At 57.7% G+C, this 15993-nt stretch overlaps 1 protein-coding gene across 1 annotated transcript in view; it reads left to right on the plus strand.

Moving 5' to 3' along the window:
* The window catches only part of DYNC1H1 (dynein cytoplasmic 1 heavy chain 1), a 68195-nt gene extending 52936 nt beyond the window's left edge, over positions 1–15259 (plus strand). Inside the window, exons 49-78 of the mRNA XM_032405956.1 lie at positions 246–419; positions 528–647; positions 836–956; positions 2014–2209; positions 2669–2786; positions 2874–3089; positions 3698–3910; positions 4044–4171; positions 5650–5803; positions 6224–6370; positions 6466–6616; positions 6771–7024; positions 7106–7240; positions 7330–7424; positions 7600–7774; positions 7932–8007; positions 8617–8777; positions 9010–9121; positions 9224–9284; positions 9374–9497; positions 9636–9749; positions 10521–10691; positions 10863–11080; positions 11179–11282; positions 12792–13003; positions 13319–13472; positions 14014–14156; positions 14313–14481; positions 14689–14816; positions 14907–15259. Of these exons, the coding sequence (XP_032261847.1) occupies positions 246–419; positions 528–647; positions 836–956; positions 2014–2209; positions 2669–2786; positions 2874–3089; positions 3698–3910; positions 4044–4171; positions 5650–5803; positions 6224–6370; positions 6466–6616; positions 6771–7024; positions 7106–7240; positions 7330–7424; positions 7600–7774; positions 7932–8007; positions 8617–8777; positions 9010–9121; positions 9224–9284; positions 9374–9497; positions 9636–9749; positions 10521–10691; positions 10863–11080; positions 11179–11282; positions 12792–13003; positions 13319–13472; positions 14014–14156; positions 14313–14481; positions 14689–14816; positions 14907–15035 (4473 nt within the window). The 3' untranslated portion in view covers positions 15036–15259. The remainder of the gene's footprint in view (positions 1–245; positions 420–527; positions 648–835; positions 957–2013; positions 2210–2668; positions 2787–2873; positions 3090–3697; positions 3911–4043; positions 4172–5649; positions 5804–6223; positions 6371–6465; positions 6617–6770; positions 7025–7105; positions 7241–7329; positions 7425–7599; positions 7775–7931; positions 8008–8616; positions 8778–9009; positions 9122–9223; positions 9285–9373; positions 9498–9635; positions 9750–10520; positions 10692–10862; positions 11081–11178; positions 11283–12791; positions 13004–13318; positions 13473–14013; positions 14157–14312; positions 14482–14688; positions 14817–14906) is intronic.
* Positions 15260–15993: the final 734 nt, after the last annotated feature.

A 15993-nucleotide genomic window follows, 5' to 3' on the forward strand; every position in this document is an offset into this window, starting at 1 on the left:
TCACACGGAGTACACGTGTGAGGTCACCGAGGTCACCTCTGTGTTGTAGAGATGTTTAAGGAGAGAGCTTAGGGGTCTCAGGGGCTCCCTGGGATCTTACAGGAGGCTGAGCTGAGACCCCAGCTCAAGTGTGACTCCTGGGGGCTGAGTCCATGCCACCATGTCACCTGGCAGAGCAGTAGCTTTTTGAGGTGAAGTCACAGAGAATGTCCGAAGAGTGAAAAGATTGAACTGTTTTCTAAAAGGCTAATGCTCGGCTAGCAAAGCGCGGGGGCAGAACGATGGCCATCACGCCTCGCCACTACCTGGACTTCATTAACCATTACGCCAACCTGTTCCACGAGAAGCGGAGCGAGCTGGAGGAACAGCAGATGCATTTGAATGTCGGGCTCAGGAAGATCAAAGAAACGGTTGACCAGGTATATCCCAGGGCTTTGCTTCACTTACAGGCAGGGGCCTGACGTGAGGACCCTTTCCAGGTGATTTTTGCGTGATTCCGTTTTCCTAACGTGGCGTCTGTCCCTCAGGTGGAGGAGCTGCGGCGTGACTTGAGGATCAAGAGCCAAGAGCTGGAGGTGAAGAACGCGGCCGCCAACGACAAGCTGAAGAAGATGGTAAAAGACCAGCAGGAGGCGGAGAAGAAGAAGGTGTGTGTCTCAGGAGCCCTGGCCTGCTGGGCCTATGCTGGCAGTCTCTGGGAGCGTAGGAAGTCTAGTCTGGGTGGGCTTCAGGGTTTGACGGGTTGGGATGGGGGTGTCTGGGTGGGGTAAGGAGTGTTCAGGAGTCACTTAGCAAAGTAACCAGTACTCATAGCCGAGCCCTTCTTCCTTTCTAGGTGATGAGCCAAGAAATTCAGGAACAGCTGCATAAGCAGCAGGAAGTGATCGCAGACAAACAAATGAGTGTCAAAGAAGATTTGGACAAGGTGGAGCCTGCTGTCATCGAGGCCCAGAACGGTACGTCGGTGCTGTCTGATCTGGTTTTCTAGAAAGGGTGCCCTCCATCCACGGTGCTGTGGAAGGTGGGGACTGAGCCTGCTCAATATCTCAAGGCTTTCCTAAACAGTGAAGACTGTCTTCATCTCATAAAGCAAAGTTCTTATAACGCTACACTGTTTTCACCAGAGTAGAACCCTTCTCATGAGAGACAATTGATAAAATAAGGTTTATGTGAATACATGGGTTTTTTTTAAAAATCTGGTGATAATTACATGAATATGCTCTTAGGAATCCCTGACTTGAACGTCAGCAGAAATGCCATAAAGCGTGCAGTGTTGCCATCTCGTGGTTGTCCGAGCGTGCTCCGGCCGGGCCAGCGACTGCTGACTTAGATGCTGTAGCAGGCGCTCCCCACCCTGCCCCTGCCCCGGGCCCGCCCCTCCCCTGTGCTCCCTCCCGGCCCCACAGTGTTCGTTCCACACGCGAAGTCTTCCTATTACACCATAGGAGGAATTGACAGACACCGTCCCAACTATAGATTTTCCTTGAGAGTCAGATTAAATGAGAACTTCATATAGTTCTCACTGCCAGGTAACCACTGAGAAAGTGTTTCCATAAAAGTTCAGGCCGGATAACTGTGCTTCAGCTTGTAGAAGGCATCGGCCATCCCTTTAGAACTATATTCACCCAGCCAGGCAGACAGTTTCTAAATTCTGGCAGATTGAAAACATCTTTGCTTAAATTGTGGAAGACACGTACGTAATTACACCTGAATTGTTCTTTCTGGAGGTGAAGGAACTAATGGGGGCCTGTGAGATCGCGGAAGGCAGCGTCCTGCTGTTTGCAGAATGTTCCGTGTGGGCTTGTTAGTACAGTGAGGTCTTCGTATTTATTTAAAAGGTCGGTTACTCCTACTATTCTAGTTTAAGTTTAAACACAAAGTCTCGTTTGCTGGGACCTTCCGAGCAGTGACCCCTCCCCTCGTCCGAGCCATGGCTCTGGCGTGCGGCGGCCCCTCACCGTGCTTCCTCTGTCCCCGTCCCACCCCCACCTCTTCTGCCGCCACTGCGCTCAGCCGTGAAGTCGATAAAGAAGCAGCACCTGGTGGAGGTGCGGTCCATGGCCAACCCTCCCGCGGCCGTGAAGCTGGCGCTCGAGTCCATCTGCCTCCTGCTGGGGGAGAGCACCACGGACTGGAAGCAGATCCGCTCCATCATCATGAGGGAGAACTTTATCCCCACCATCGTCAACTTCTCTGCAGAGGAGATCAGGTAAGCGTGGCCAGGAAGCAGAAGACAGTGCCCAGGCATTGGGAGGTGGCCCTGCCATGGCGTGGTCGTGTCACGGTGCTGGGCGTACGCCAGAAGGCGGCGTCCGTTACATTAGTGGCACACATACCTTTGGGCCGCTTCCCTCAAAGGAGTAGTCCGATTTCTTCCTCCCGTTCCTGGTACTAGCTTTCCGATTCCTTAGCCCCTGTGAGCCAAGTCCTGCGCCATCACCACGAATAGTCCACTCCCCCCCAGAGCTGGTGCGGGACACTGCCTCCCATCGGGGGAGGGTCGGGGCAGGAGGGGCAGAGGCCTTCCCGGCAGTAGTACCACTGTCACCCGGAACACGGGCGGATCTGGTCACGGGGGCAGCAGATGGGAACTGGCCTTTACGTTTCAGTTTCCTAAAAACTCTAATTCACCCTACACGGGCTTAGAACTACGTTTCCTCTTTTGCAGCGACGCCATCAGGGAGAAGATGAAGAAAAACTATATGTCCAACCCAAGCTACAACTACGAGATCGTGAACCGGGCGTCCCTGGCCTGCGGGCCTATGGTGAAGTGGGCGATCGCACAGGTAGCCAGTGCGGCCCGGGGCTCGTGTGTGAAAAGCCACATCCCGTCCGGTCGCTTGTGAAGAATAACTACCGTTTGTTCTCCTCAGCTTAACTACGCCGACATGTTAAAGCGAGTGGAGCCCCTGCGCAATGAGCTGCAGAAGCTGGAGGACGACGCCAAGGACAACCAGCAGAAGGCCAACGAGGTGGAGCAGATGATCCGGGACCTGGAAGCCAGCATTGCCCGCTACAAGGAGGAGTACGCCGTCCTTATCTCAGAGGCCCAGGCCATCAAAGCAGACCTGGCCGCTGTGGAAGCGAAAGTAAGATTGTCGCCAGGCTGTGCCTTTCTGCCAACTCCCTTAGCTCTGTCGTCCCATGTGCACGCCCCACGTTCATCTCAGCCAGCTAGCTCTGTGGTGTCCGAGAGGCCCTGCCGGCTTCCCCGAATAGTTACTGAGTGGCGTTAATTAAGATAGGTGGATACCAGGGGGTGATCTGAAGCTAGTGAGCCCCCTCCCCAACCTGTGTCGTCGCCCACCTCAATTTCAGTGGGGTCACCAAAGGCCTGTCTGTCTGTCTGACATCCACTGCTGTGTGCATCGCCATGCCCATACTCCTCCTGAATTTCCAGAATATTCTCCTCTCCCACCAGCAGTGTTTCTTTGCTCTGGCCAGCCCTCTACCTCGAGCACTCTTCCTGCCCAGTTTCCACTTCCATGTACATCTCAAGACTGACCTCTGTTTGTCTACACTCCCTCGTGCCCTGCTGAGGTTCTGAGACTGTTGTTCTCTGTCACGGAGGAGCTGGGTCACCTCTCCTCCGAGACTGAACAACTGGAGCATTATTTCTGTCTCTAGCCCACCCAGAGCCTTGTGCGGGGACAGATTTTCACTTGTCAGTATAAATCCTGTTTGATTTTCCCTTTAGGTAAACCGGAGCACTGCTCTTCTGAAGAGTTTGTCTGCTGAACGTGAACGATGGGAAAAAACAAGTGAGACTTTCAAAAACCAGATGTCCACCATCGCTGGGGACTGCCTCTTGTCGGCAGCGTTCATTGCCTACGCGGGTTACTTTGACCAGCAGATGCGCCAGAACTTGTTCACCACCTGGTCCCACCACTTACAGCAAGCCAACATCCAGGTAATGGGCCAGAGCGAGTTCCACAGGCGATAAACGCATGAGCCAAACTGGTGCCCAGTCACCTGTTCAGTCCTGGCTTATAAACCAGGCACCTGTCATTTTGAAGAGGAGGGTAACTGCGCTCCCCTTTCAGTTCCGCACAGACATCGCGCGGACGGAGTACCTCTCCAACGCCGACGAGCGTCTTCGCTGGCAGGCCAGCTCCTTACCTGCGGACGACCTGTGCACGGAGAATGCCATCATGCTGAAGCGGTTCAACAGGTACATACTAAGCGCAGAGAGAGCAGCTTGAAAGTTTGTATGTGCAGTGGGCCCATTTTTGTTTTTTGAAAACACATCTTTGAGGAGCTGAATAGAAACATGGCAGTGAGCAAGCAGTGCAGGTAGGCTGGGCGCCCATCTCTGATGGTGGGGTACACACGGTCCTCAGCCTCACTTCCTGACCATCTGAGTTGTTCTGCTGTGAGCCTTTCTTGTGTAACCTTTCAGGGTGGATTGGCAGGGCCGTGTATTGGGGTGAACAATAGAACAGATCCTCTCAAAATGTTATAATGACTGAAAATACTTAGCTAAAAAGAGTTAAAGGGGAAACTGGTACCTGGTTTGTGGCTTAAGAAGCCAGAGTAAGGAGTGAAGAATGACCGCAGGGAGGGCAGGCTCGACCCTGGCTCAGGGGGGTCCTCGGGGCCCACCCCACGTACAGGGCCCCTGGCCCTCTCTGCGGCAGCGCTCAAACCCAGACACCTTGGGTGTTTCTGACTTTATCTCAGTATCTTGAAATCCCTGAGCCCTTGAAGTGTGTCCCTGTCCCACGGACAGAAGAGGACGAAGACTTTTGTAGGTGTCATTTGATTTTGTGAGCAACCCCTCAGGCCCCACCAGTGGCTCCGTGTCTTGCTAGATGGTACTGGTGAGAATACTGACCCACCCGTATGGTCTGTGCTGGGCTGGGTTCCTCTAAATGAGAAGTACACACACTCCTAGGTGCTGATCCGGCAGGAGCGTGGCGCACGTGACGAATGACAAATGTAAGGACAGAGCGTGACTGACAGACTGACAGCACCTCGGGTGCTCTGCGTCCCCGTGGTGGGGGGCTGGGGCCTTTGCCAGCCAGGCCACCCATGCAGTGTGCATGCGGAGGGCGGCTCCAGCAGGCTGCGAACGAGCAGGGCAGGCCCACCTGCAGGCAGGAGTGCTCCCCATGGACACACGGACCCACGCCCACATGTGTGTCTGTGAACGCCTGGACCTTCTCCGAGTAGACACACCAGAAACTGGTGACCAAAAATAGGGGAAGGGGGCGGTTCTTCCCACCACATGCCCTTTCATAGCTTCTGAATTTTGTGCAAACACATGTATGTGCAGTACATGTTTTTAAAACAGGTTTTTAATTGGCCACGTGATTCTGGACCCATTGCTGTAGCCTCTTAGCGCCCCATCTTCCTCATTCGTAAAACAGACATGCTAACAGTACCTTCTCCCGGGCTCCTTGTGAGGACTAAGTTGTGTCTGCCATTTGTCAGGGTCCCTGGTGGTTTAAACCCTCCCTGCCTGCTCCGGGGAGTCTGTGACTTTGTTAGCTCCTTCAGAAGCACTTCAAAAAGACGGCTTTAGCACCAAGCCTTTGTCCCATTTGTCTTCGTGGGAGACTCTGGAGACTGTGCTGAAATGGTGGGACAGCCTTCCCATTGTCTTTGTCGGGGCTCCTTGAACCTACTCTAATGTCTCCTCACTCTCAGGTACCCGCTGATCATCGACCCCTCTGGCCAGGCCACAGAATTCATCATGAACGAGTACAAGGACCGCAAGATCACGCGCACCAGCTTCCTGGATGACGCCTTCCGGAAGAACCTGGAGAGCGCGCTGAGGTTTGGGAACCCCCTTCTGGTGCAGGTGTGTGCAGCAGACGGTTGACGCGATGTAAAACTGAAGTCTGTGGTCCAAACAGGGGTAGTGTTTGAACTTCATACTCGTTTGATGTCAAAGGATAAAGATTTGCGATTGTTCTATGAAAAGTAAGTCCAACAAAACAGTGTTTGGTCTCGATCATCACGATCCACTGGAACTTTCTGCACTGATTTGTGCTGCCCAGTGTGGTGGAAGGGTGTGTGGCCAGGGTGACTGAGGAACTGAAAGGAAGTGGCCGCAGGTGGCTCATGGCTACTGTCATACTGGACAGTGTAGGTCTCCGTGGCTAGGGGATTTCTGAGGTGTATTTATCTGGAGCAGGAGGTCAACGTCAATGCACCGTTATTCGGGTGAAAATAAATCCTGTGGAACCCTGGCCGTTAACGTTGCCGTGTATGTCCATAGGATGTGGAGAGCTACGATCCGGTGTTGAATCCGGTACTGAACCGCGAAGTTCGGCGAACAGGGGGGAGAGTGCTGATCACCCTCGGCGACCAGGACATAGACTTATCACCGTCGTTTGTCATCTTCCTGTCCACCCGAGATCCAACTGTAAGGAACGAGGCACCTCAGATAGGCAGCTGTGGCGGCCCTCGGTGTCACAGCTCAGGGGACAAAGCAGACGGTTCTGTTATTCCTTTTGGCAGGTGGAGTTCCCACCAGACTTGTGTTCCCGGGTCACGTTTGTCAACTTCACGGTCACCCGTAGCAGTTTACAGAGCCAGTGTCTGAACGAAGTCCTGAAAGCAGAAAGGCCGGACGTGGATGAAAAGCGCTCCGACCTTCTTAAACTTCAAGGTGTGTTTCTGGGTCTGCTTCGGGAGTCTGGGAGCAGGTTGGGGGTGAACTTGGAAGGGCCTGGAACATGTCAGGTTTATTCAGACACTCGGGAGAGCGTTCCTTCTGGAAGAGCATAGGTGCTGGCGCCCTCAGGGTGTTCCGATCGTTTCAGGGGAGTTCCAGCTGCGGCTGCGTCAGCTGGAGAAGTCCCTGCTGCAAGCTCTGAACGAGGTGAAGGGGCGCATCCTGGACGACGACACCATCATTACGACTCTGGAGAACCTCAAGAGAGAGGCCGCCGAGGTGACGAGGAAGGTGGAGGAGACAGACATCGTCATGCAGGAGGTGGAGACCGTGTCCCAGCAGTACCTGCCGCTGTCCACCGCGTGCAGCAGCATCTACTTCACCATGGAGTCCCTGAAGCAGGTGACCGTGGGAGCCCCCGCGGGGGACGGTGCGCCGCGCCCTGCGCCCTCCCGCCTAACTGCTTCCCCCACTCGCTTCCAGATCCACTTCCTGTACCAGTACTCCCTCCAGTTCTTCCTGGACATTTATCACAACGTCCTGTATGAGAACCCGAACCTCAAGGGCATCACTGACCACACGCAGCGCCTCTCCATCATAACGAAGGATCTCTTCCAGGTAGGGCGCCCAGCGCTTGGCTGTCTCCGGGGAGGGAAGATGGGAGGTCATTGTCGGGGGACAGCAGCGTTGCCCACTCTCGTCTCCAGGTGGCATTTAACCGGGTGGCCAGGGGCATGCTCCACCAGGACCACATCACCTTCGCCATGCTGCTGGCCAGAATCAAACTGAAGGGCACCATCGGGTAAGGTCGGCCGCCCTGCCGTGCTTGCCCCCACAGAGCGTCCTCATTTTGTGGGTCACCTGCTAGCACGGAACGGGGGCTTAAGGAAAGGGAATAAAATCTTTCCTATTACTGCTCTTCTGGTGGCAGCAGAAGTGAATCAGAGACCCCTGCTAACCTGTTACCCCCTTCCCAGGGAGCCCACCTACGATGCCGAATTCCAGCACTTCCTGAGAGGGAAGGAGATCGTCCTGAGTGCTGGCTCGACGCCCAAGATCCAGGGCCTGACCGTGGAGCAGGCCGAGGCGGTCGTGAGGTTGAGCTGTCTCCCTGCGTTCAAAGACCTGATTGCAAAGGTTCAGGCCGACGAGGTGAGCATTCTGAACGCTTCCCGGCCTCTTCCCAGGAACTTGGCCGTGAGGGACTTTGTGTGTCGCACTCACGGCAGCCATCTGATCCATTCATCTCAGTTTCTCTGCCTACAAAAACGGGCTTTGCTCACGGCGACACTTTGTCTCGTCCCCACAGCAATTTGGCATCTGGTTGGACAGCAGCTCCCCGGAGCAGACGGTCCCGTACCTCTGGAGTGAGGAGGCCCCCTCCAGTAAGCCTGCGCGCCGGGGCCTCCCTGTGTTCTTGTTCTGGACCCGAACGCGAAATTGGGTTTTGCTGCTTGAGTGAAGGGACGCTTCCAAAAAAGTCACCAGTTCCTGAAATGAGCGTCTCCGCGTTAAACTTGAGGTCCTCGTTCCTGTTCCAGTCAGGTTGGAAGACCAAAAGAGGCCTAGATAGGCAGGCCCTTGTGCAGCGTCCAGGGAGAGGTGGGCTCGCTGCTGCAGCCCAGCAGGGGTGAGGCTGGCGATTGCTAGCTTCTTCCCTAGACGCTGCTGAGAACCTTCAGGTGCCCACGGCGGGTGGGTGTCCATGGAGTCATTTAAAACCGGTAACCGCCACAGTGTCCACGAAGAGGCCCACGCGGTCAGCACTATCACAAGGGTGTCCGGAGGGTTCACTGAAGACAGGAGGCGGTCGCAGTTCTCCTTGGGGCGGAGGGGGCCAGAGGCGGCAGCACGATTTCTGAGGTGTCATTTGAGCTGATTCTTGCACACTGAGCATTTGTCAAGCAGGGGCTTGTAGGGAGACCCGCCCCAGTGGGGGCGGCTCGGAGTCTGTGCTGTGCCCGCCCCCCAACCCTTCACGTGCCTTCTTTCAGCACCCATCGGGCAGGCCATCCACCGCCTGCTCTTGATTCAGGCTTTCCGCCCCGACCGCCTGCTAGCCATGGCCCACATGTTTGTTTCCACAAACCTCGGCGAGTCCTTCATGTCCATCATGGAGCAGCCGCTCGACCTGACCCACATTGTGGACACTGAGGTATGGCTCCAGCCCCTTGCAGGCTCGGGTACGCCTCACCTACTCCGGCGCCCAGCCACTGTCCCCTCGTGAGGCCACGTGCCCGCCGCGGACTCCCAACCTGGTCAGTCCCACAGCGCCCACACCTCAGGGCCAGGGCGAGCCTTCACAAGGCCTGCCGCGGGGCTCTCCCCTCGACAGATGCACACCGTCTGATGGGATGCCCTCTTAGTTCTGACCTCTGCATCTGTAGGTCAAGCCTAATACTCCTGTCCTAATGTGCTCTGTGCCTGGGTATGATGCCAGCGGGCACGTCGAAGACCTTGCAGCTGAACAGAACACACAGATCACTTCGATTGCAATCGGTAAGGGTGATTGATCAATTTTACGGGCTGACGCCCCTTGGAATTCATGGTGGACCCTGAGGTCCAGGCCTGCCCTTCTGACACTGAGTTTTCTGACACCAGGCTCCGCAGAAGGTTTCAACCAAGCAGATAAAGCAATAAATACAGCCGTGAAGTCGGGCAGGTAGGCCGGTTTTGTTTCAGAACGCCTTAGTTCCCAAGAATTCCGACCGGAAACGAACTGTGGCTGTGGCTCTCGCTTTGCCCATGCAGGTGGGTGATGCTGAAGAACGTCCACCTGGCCCCCGGCTGGCTGATGCAGCTGGAGAAGAAGCTGCACTCCCTGCAGCCGCACGCCTGCTTCCGGCTCTTTCTGACCATGGAGATTAACCCCAAGGTGCGTGCCTGGTGGCCGTGCTGCTGGGAGTGCTCGTGTGGCCTTTCTGTCCTTAAATCCTGTGCGCACGCGCGCGTGTGTAGTTGAGCTGAAGCATACAGCAAACCAGAGCAGTGACAGGAGCCCTGTCCTCCTCAGGTGCCCGTGAATCTGCTCCGAGCGGGCCGCATCTTCGTGTTTGAGCCGCCCCCGGGGGTGAAGGCCAACATGCTGAGGACATTCAGCAGCATCCCTGTGTCGCGGATTTGCAAGGTACACGTCGCTTTCTCCTGGCACCCTTGATCTGGACGAGTCCGAGACACCCAGTGCCATCCCTGAATTCAAAAACAGGTCTCCACGCTTCCCAGAAACACCAGAATGGCTAATTGCACTGGAAATTTTACTTAACTGTAGCCAAATTTCCCTTCCTGAGAATAGGTTGAAAGACATATGCACACAGTGTTTGATTGCAGGGGTGTGACGGGCGGGCTCCCAGGTGAGCAGACGCCTCCCACGTCTTTCTCTAGCCAGAGCCCGGATTTGTATCTGGGGAGATGTCTGGCAGTCCTGTGCTCCCAAGCATGGTCCCCCAAGGCTCACGGGCAGGAAGAGGGGGATCCTGAAGTACAATTTTATTTTGTGCCATTATCCACCTTTGCTGACAAGTTCAGAAAATCTGTTTTCTGTATCATTTTTGTGGCTGAATAATTGATCTCCACAGTGTCGTTGGAATATACCTTTATTAATAGGAAAATTGGCACTTAATTTCTGGCAGTAGCACTGGTTTAAATGTGCCACATCGGAAGTCCTGATGTTCGTGGTTCAGGGTGGAAAGCTTGTTTTGTTTGTTTTGTTTTTTAAAGATTTTATTTATTGAGAGAGAGCACATGTGTGCACGAGCAGGGGTGGGGAGCAGAGGGAGAAGCAGGCTCCCCGCTGAGCAGAGGAGAGCAGGCTCCTTTGACAGAGGAGTCACGCTATTGTCTTAGCTAGAAAGGGTGCTGCTTCCTGGGGACTCCATCCTTGATAACCTTCCTCATCCAGTCTCCCAACGAGCGCGCTCGCTTGTACTTCCTGCTGGCCTGGTTCCACGCGATCATCCAAGAACGCTTACGATACGCACCCCTGGGCTGGTCGAAGAAGTATGAATTTGGGGAATCTGACCTGCGCTCGGCCTGTGACACGGTGGACACGTGGCTGGATGACACGGCGAAGGCAAGTGCGGGCGGCCGTGTCAGAGATGGGAGGGGAGCGCTCAGAGCGTGCGTGGGCGTGGCAGACAGCGGGGAGTCCTGTTTGATGTGGGTGTGAGGAAGAAGACGGAGAGCCAGGCTGTGCTAGTGCCCCCCCGACCGGCCCCCACAAAACCCAGCCTTCCTCACACAGGGGAGGCAGAACATCTCGCCAGATAAGATCCCATGGTCCGCACTGAAGACCTTGATGGCCCAGTCCATCTATGGCGGACGAGTGGACAATGAGTTCGATCAGCGTCTGCTCAACACTTTCCTGGAGCGTCTGTTCACAACAAAGAGTTTTGATAGTGAATTTAAGCTGGCCTGCAAAGTCGATGGGCACAAAGACATTCAGATGCCGGATGGCATCAGGTACGAACGAGCCTGCCTCCCGTGACCTAGACCTTTGCCACACCAGGTGCTTAACCGCATCGGGCACAATGGCATTTCCAAATGTGCTGGTTTTCCAGGAGAGAGGAGTTTGTCCAGTGGGTGGAGCTGCTCCCCGACACCCAGACGCCCTCCTGGCTGGGCCTGCCCAACAACGCCGAAAGAGTCCTGCTCACCACCCAGGGTGGGTACTCCGTGCACCGGGCCCCCGGGAGCCCCTCCCCGCCCCCCCTGCTGGCTCTTCCACTGCTGACTCTGCCTCTCCTCGGGGTGGGGTGGAGTCAGGAAAAGAAAACAGTTGGTTCCAGTTGGCGTCTCTTCCACAGTTTATGCTCAGGTCATTGAGGTCTGAAAATTACATGTCCGTTTTCAGCATACGTTCAGGTATCGTTTCTTTTTTCTTAAAGAATTGAAAGGTGTCTGGTATTACGTGAGGTTTTAAAACCGTTAGTTTTTATTAGAATATTTCTTAGAATTTTTTTTTTCCTTATGCTTTTTTTTTCAAGACTATTCAAGAAGGCAGGGGTTTTCAGAGTGTGGTCCGCAGCCCAGCGGCATTAGCCGCCTTGGAACTTCCTATAAACGCAGATTCTGCCTCAGACTCCTGAGTCCGAAGCCAGGGCCCGGCTGTCTGCCCAGCAGGCTCTCGGGTGGTGGCTGTGTCCGCGAGCCTGCACACCACTGGTCTGACCCAGGCTTCTCTTTGTGGGAGCCAGATTCGCCCAAACTCACGCAGCTGCTGGATCGGACAGTTCCTTCAGTCCTCCCTTCAGCTCTGCACGAGAAGCCCTGGTTACAGCGCTTGCTCTCTGAGGACAACCTGGACCGCATGCCAGACCGCCCCCCTCTGTGAGGTGGCCGTCATCCCCTAGGCCACCAAGACGAGAGGCTGGGCTGCCGGCCGTTGTGTTTGAGGTCTAGGTGCAGGGCAGGCTCCGGTGGGTCCGGGGCTGGGCGGGAGCACGCTCTTGTACAAAAACCTGTACTGAGATCCTATAGCGTCTTAACAGCGGTGGCACCCGCTGTGACCCCAAGTTGGCCCCCATGACAGGGGAATGGTGTGTAGGATTTGTCCCTCGCTCTGTTCTAATAGCAGCTAGCTGCCTGGATTGGGCCGCTCAATACTGATGAGCCCCCAGACGTCACACCCCCTCCCCCCTTAGAGCATCCCTGAAGGCCTGGGCTGATGGCTGCCCCCCTCGGGAGGCCCTGACATTTGAGCCCACACGGGCCCGTCCTCTCCCGTCCAGCCTCCAGTGCTGCTTGGGGACTTGACTTCCAGCACTCCCAGACCGGGTGAGGGACAGGATGAGGTCGGGCTTGCACAAGGCAGGGGTCGGTGTTTGAGGCAGAGCGGTGGGCGTGGGCAGCCCAGGACGCAGGGGGTTAACAGCGCAGTGGCCTCCCTGGCAGGAGCCTGGCCTGCCCCAGAGCCCAACCCGATAGGACCGCACAGGCACGTGAATGCGGAGTCTTCGAGCAGCCTCCCTCTTGTCTGCGCTCAGGCTGCTGGCTCAGGCCCAGTCGCCTCCGTCGGGTCGTAGTCTTCCTGTGTATTTGCCGCCTCACTTTCTGGCCTGGTGTTTTTTGTGCTTCAGAGGTGACACATTACGTGGCCTGTACACTCACGTTCTCTTTCCTCTGCCCTCCTGCCCTTCCCCCTCCCCGCGCCTCTGGTGGGCTTGCGGTCCAGGCGTGGACATGATCAGCAAGATGCTGAAGATGCAGATGCTGGAGGACGAGGACGACCTGGCCTACGCCGAGACCGAGAAGAAGGCGAGGACCGACTCCACGTCCGACGGGCGCCCCGCCTGGATGCGGACCCTGCACACCACCGCGTCCAACTGGCTGCACCTCATCCCGCAGACGCTGAGCCACCTCAAGCGGACGGTGGAGAACATCAAGGTGGCCGGGAGCGGGCAGGGCGGCCCCCGGGTGTCCACGGTCCTGGCGGGCTCAGGGTAATCTCAGCCGGCGGGCATCTGCGCCCAGGTTCTGGCACGAGGGCGGGCCTCTCGCGGGGGGTCCGGCTGCACGAGCGAGGTGAGGGAGTCCCCGAGGAAGCGGCGGCAGCTGTTCCTGCTCTTCGGGCAGGGTTCCCAGAGCGAGCGCGGGGGAAGCCGTGAGCCTCGGGCCGGGGCTGTGAGGTCCCGCTGGAGGAGGGGCTCTTCCTAAAGCCTCCTCTTCACTCGGGCCTTCTCGTCTCTTGGACAATCGTAGGATCCCCTGTTCAGGTTCTTTGAGAGAGAAGTGAAGATGGGAGCTAAGTTACTTCAGGACGTTCGCCAGGATCTGGCGGATGTCGTCCAAGTGTGCGAAGGGAAGAAGAAACAGACCAACTACCTGCGTACCCTTATAAACGAGCTGGTGAAAGGTACTGGCCCTCCCGTGTCGCCCCCTCACTGCGCGGGGGGCACGTGGCCGCCGCTCTGCAGGGTCAGCGCGTCCCTTCTGCGCCCGCGTCCCTCTGAGAGCAGCCGTGAGCCCTTCCCTGGGGGTCGGGCTCAGAAGGGCCCGAGAGGTTTTATTTGCCAATTCTCTGAACATTCATTAAATCTTTACAGTTTTCAGGGGGGCGGGCAGCACATTTAAAGGTGGGGCGCTTGAGTCTAAAGGAACAGAGAGCCCCCAGGGGTCTCCGATCCACCCCGAGAGCTGAATTGGGGTGAGGCACAGCTGTTGTGTGCGGGGAGTTAGCCGCTGAGGCGTTCCTTGGGGGGGATTGGGGTCCTCCAGACCCCCCCCCCCCCCAGTTACGCTGGACGGAGCAGATGCAGAGCTGGCGGCGGCCCATCCGGGACCTGCGAGGTGTGGTCAGGGAGGGAGGCGGGCGGAGCAGAGAAGCCGCGAGCACTGGCCCGTGTGTGCCTGGGAGTGGTCAGACCTGACGCTGCCTGGGGTCACCTTGCTTGCAGGCATCTTGCCTCGGAGCTGGTCCCACTACACCGTGCCCGCGGGCATGACCGTCATCCAGTGGGTGTCCGACTTCAGCGAGAGGGTCAAGCAGCTACAGAACATCTCCCAGGCGGCTGCGTCCGGCGGTGCTAAGGAGCTGAAGGTGGTGAAGGCCGCTCCTCGGGAGCCTGGGGGAGGGGTCGCAGCTGTCCGGGCGGGGGAGGGGCGGCACCCGGGAGCCCAGGGGACTAGCCCAGACCCCACGTGACCCGAGAAGGGGTGGTGCTCGCTCCTCACCGGGGGCCGCTACTTCCCACAGAACATCCACGTGTGTCTGGGCGGCCTGTTTGTCCCCGAGGCGTACATCACCGCCACCAGGCAGTACGTGGCCCAGGCCAACAGCTGGTCCCTGGAGGAGCTCTGCCTGGAAGTCAACGTCACCACCTCCCAGAGCGCCACTCTCGATGCCTGCAGCTTTGGGGTCACGGGTGAGTTGAGGTCCTCAGCCTCACTGTCTGGGCTGCTCCCCGAGGCTCCCGGTGCCTGCACCCGGGCCTCCTCACGGGTGGCCCTGGTGGCCCTTCCGGCGTCGCTCCCGGTCAGGTGACGATGGCAGCACGCCAGAGCCGTGCACCGCGCGGCACGGAGTCACGTGGCCGGTACTGCTGGTGACGGGTCCTGACTGCCTCCCGCAGGCCTGAAGCTCCAGGGGGCCACGTGCAGTAACAACAAGCTGTCGCTGTCCCACGCCATCTCCACGGTCCTTCCTCTGACGCAGCTGCGCTGGGTCAAGCAGACCAACGCCGAGAGAAAGGCTAACGTGGTAAGTGGCCCCTTCCGCCGTCTGGGGCCGTCTGGGGCCGGTGGGTGCCGTGGGCCTGAGCCAGCGGCGAGCACCTGTCCTCTCCTCCAGGTGACCTTGCCCGTCTACCTGAACTTCACCCGGGCAGACCTCATCTTCACGGTCGACTTCGAGATCGCCACCAAGGAGGACCCGCGCAGCTTCTACGAGCGTGGCGTCGCCGTCCTCTGCACGGAGTGAGGCTCGACTGCCCTGACCCCCGTCTCTAGTCGTAACTCCGTTTAACGTCTCTTCATCGTTCAACTGGTGGGAAGAAGCGCACTTGTCACAGGAGGGTCGTGGGTGTGCGGTCGGAGGAAGCGGAAGGCAGGCTGCCGGCCGCAACGGAAGCTGGAAGGACTCCGTGAGGTGCCTCAGGGGCGGCCCTAGCGCGGCGTGTTCGGGGAATAAAACACTAAGCACGACCCGGCCTCCTGCCTCTTCTGTGTCCGCTCCCCTCCCGGCGCCAAAACTCTGGGCCCGGGGGCCCTTCCCCCACGGAAACGAGCCCCGGGCCCTGACCGGGCGGCGCGTGCGCCCTTGCGCAGAGGGCCTGGCCCCGGCGGCCACCCGTCCCGTGTCCCCCACATCCCAGGGCGGCAGCTGCTGACCGCCGGCTGCTCACACGCGACGTGACGCGTGTGGCCGCCCTGGGGAAACAGGTGTCTGGTCTCTGCCTTGTGGCGGCAGCCCCTACGGTTGCTCAGCCACCGACCCGGCCTTAGCACAGACCCCGAGGTGAAAACCCATTCTGCTGCTGCTGCGCCCCACCCCCCCAGCCAGTGATGATCCAGGGCTGGGGGCGCTTAAGCTCCCACCCCTGCTCCCCACCCCAACCACCAGGCTCCAAACGTGCCCAGGGCCTGGGAGCCAGAGTCCGCCTCCTCCCCACCCAGTTCTGGAATGTTCTATCAGGAATCTAAATGTTTTTCTCAGAACCAGTAAGGATTCTTAGCTTTTCTGCAGCGAGATTCCTAAATGGGGCTGTAGGCTCGGAGAGCTGGGACCAGGCCTGGGAAGTAGGAGGAGGAGAACCCGCAGCAAGGCCACCGTGGGCATCTGTCCGCCTACGTCCCGTGCCCAAGCACGGGTGAGGGTCCTGAGCACAGGAGGAAGGGCGCCATGGGTGGGGTGGGGTGGGGGGGGAGAGTGCAGAGCA

The sequence above is a fragment of the Phoca vitulina genome, unplaced genomic scaffold (genome assembly GCF_004348235.1).
Source record: "Phoca vitulina isolate PV1807 unplaced genomic scaffold, GSC_HSeal_1.0 scaffold7, whole genome shotgun sequence".
In the NCBI taxonomy this organism is placed as follows: domain Eukaryota; kingdom Metazoa; phylum Chordata; class Mammalia; order Carnivora; family Phocidae; genus Phoca; species Phoca vitulina.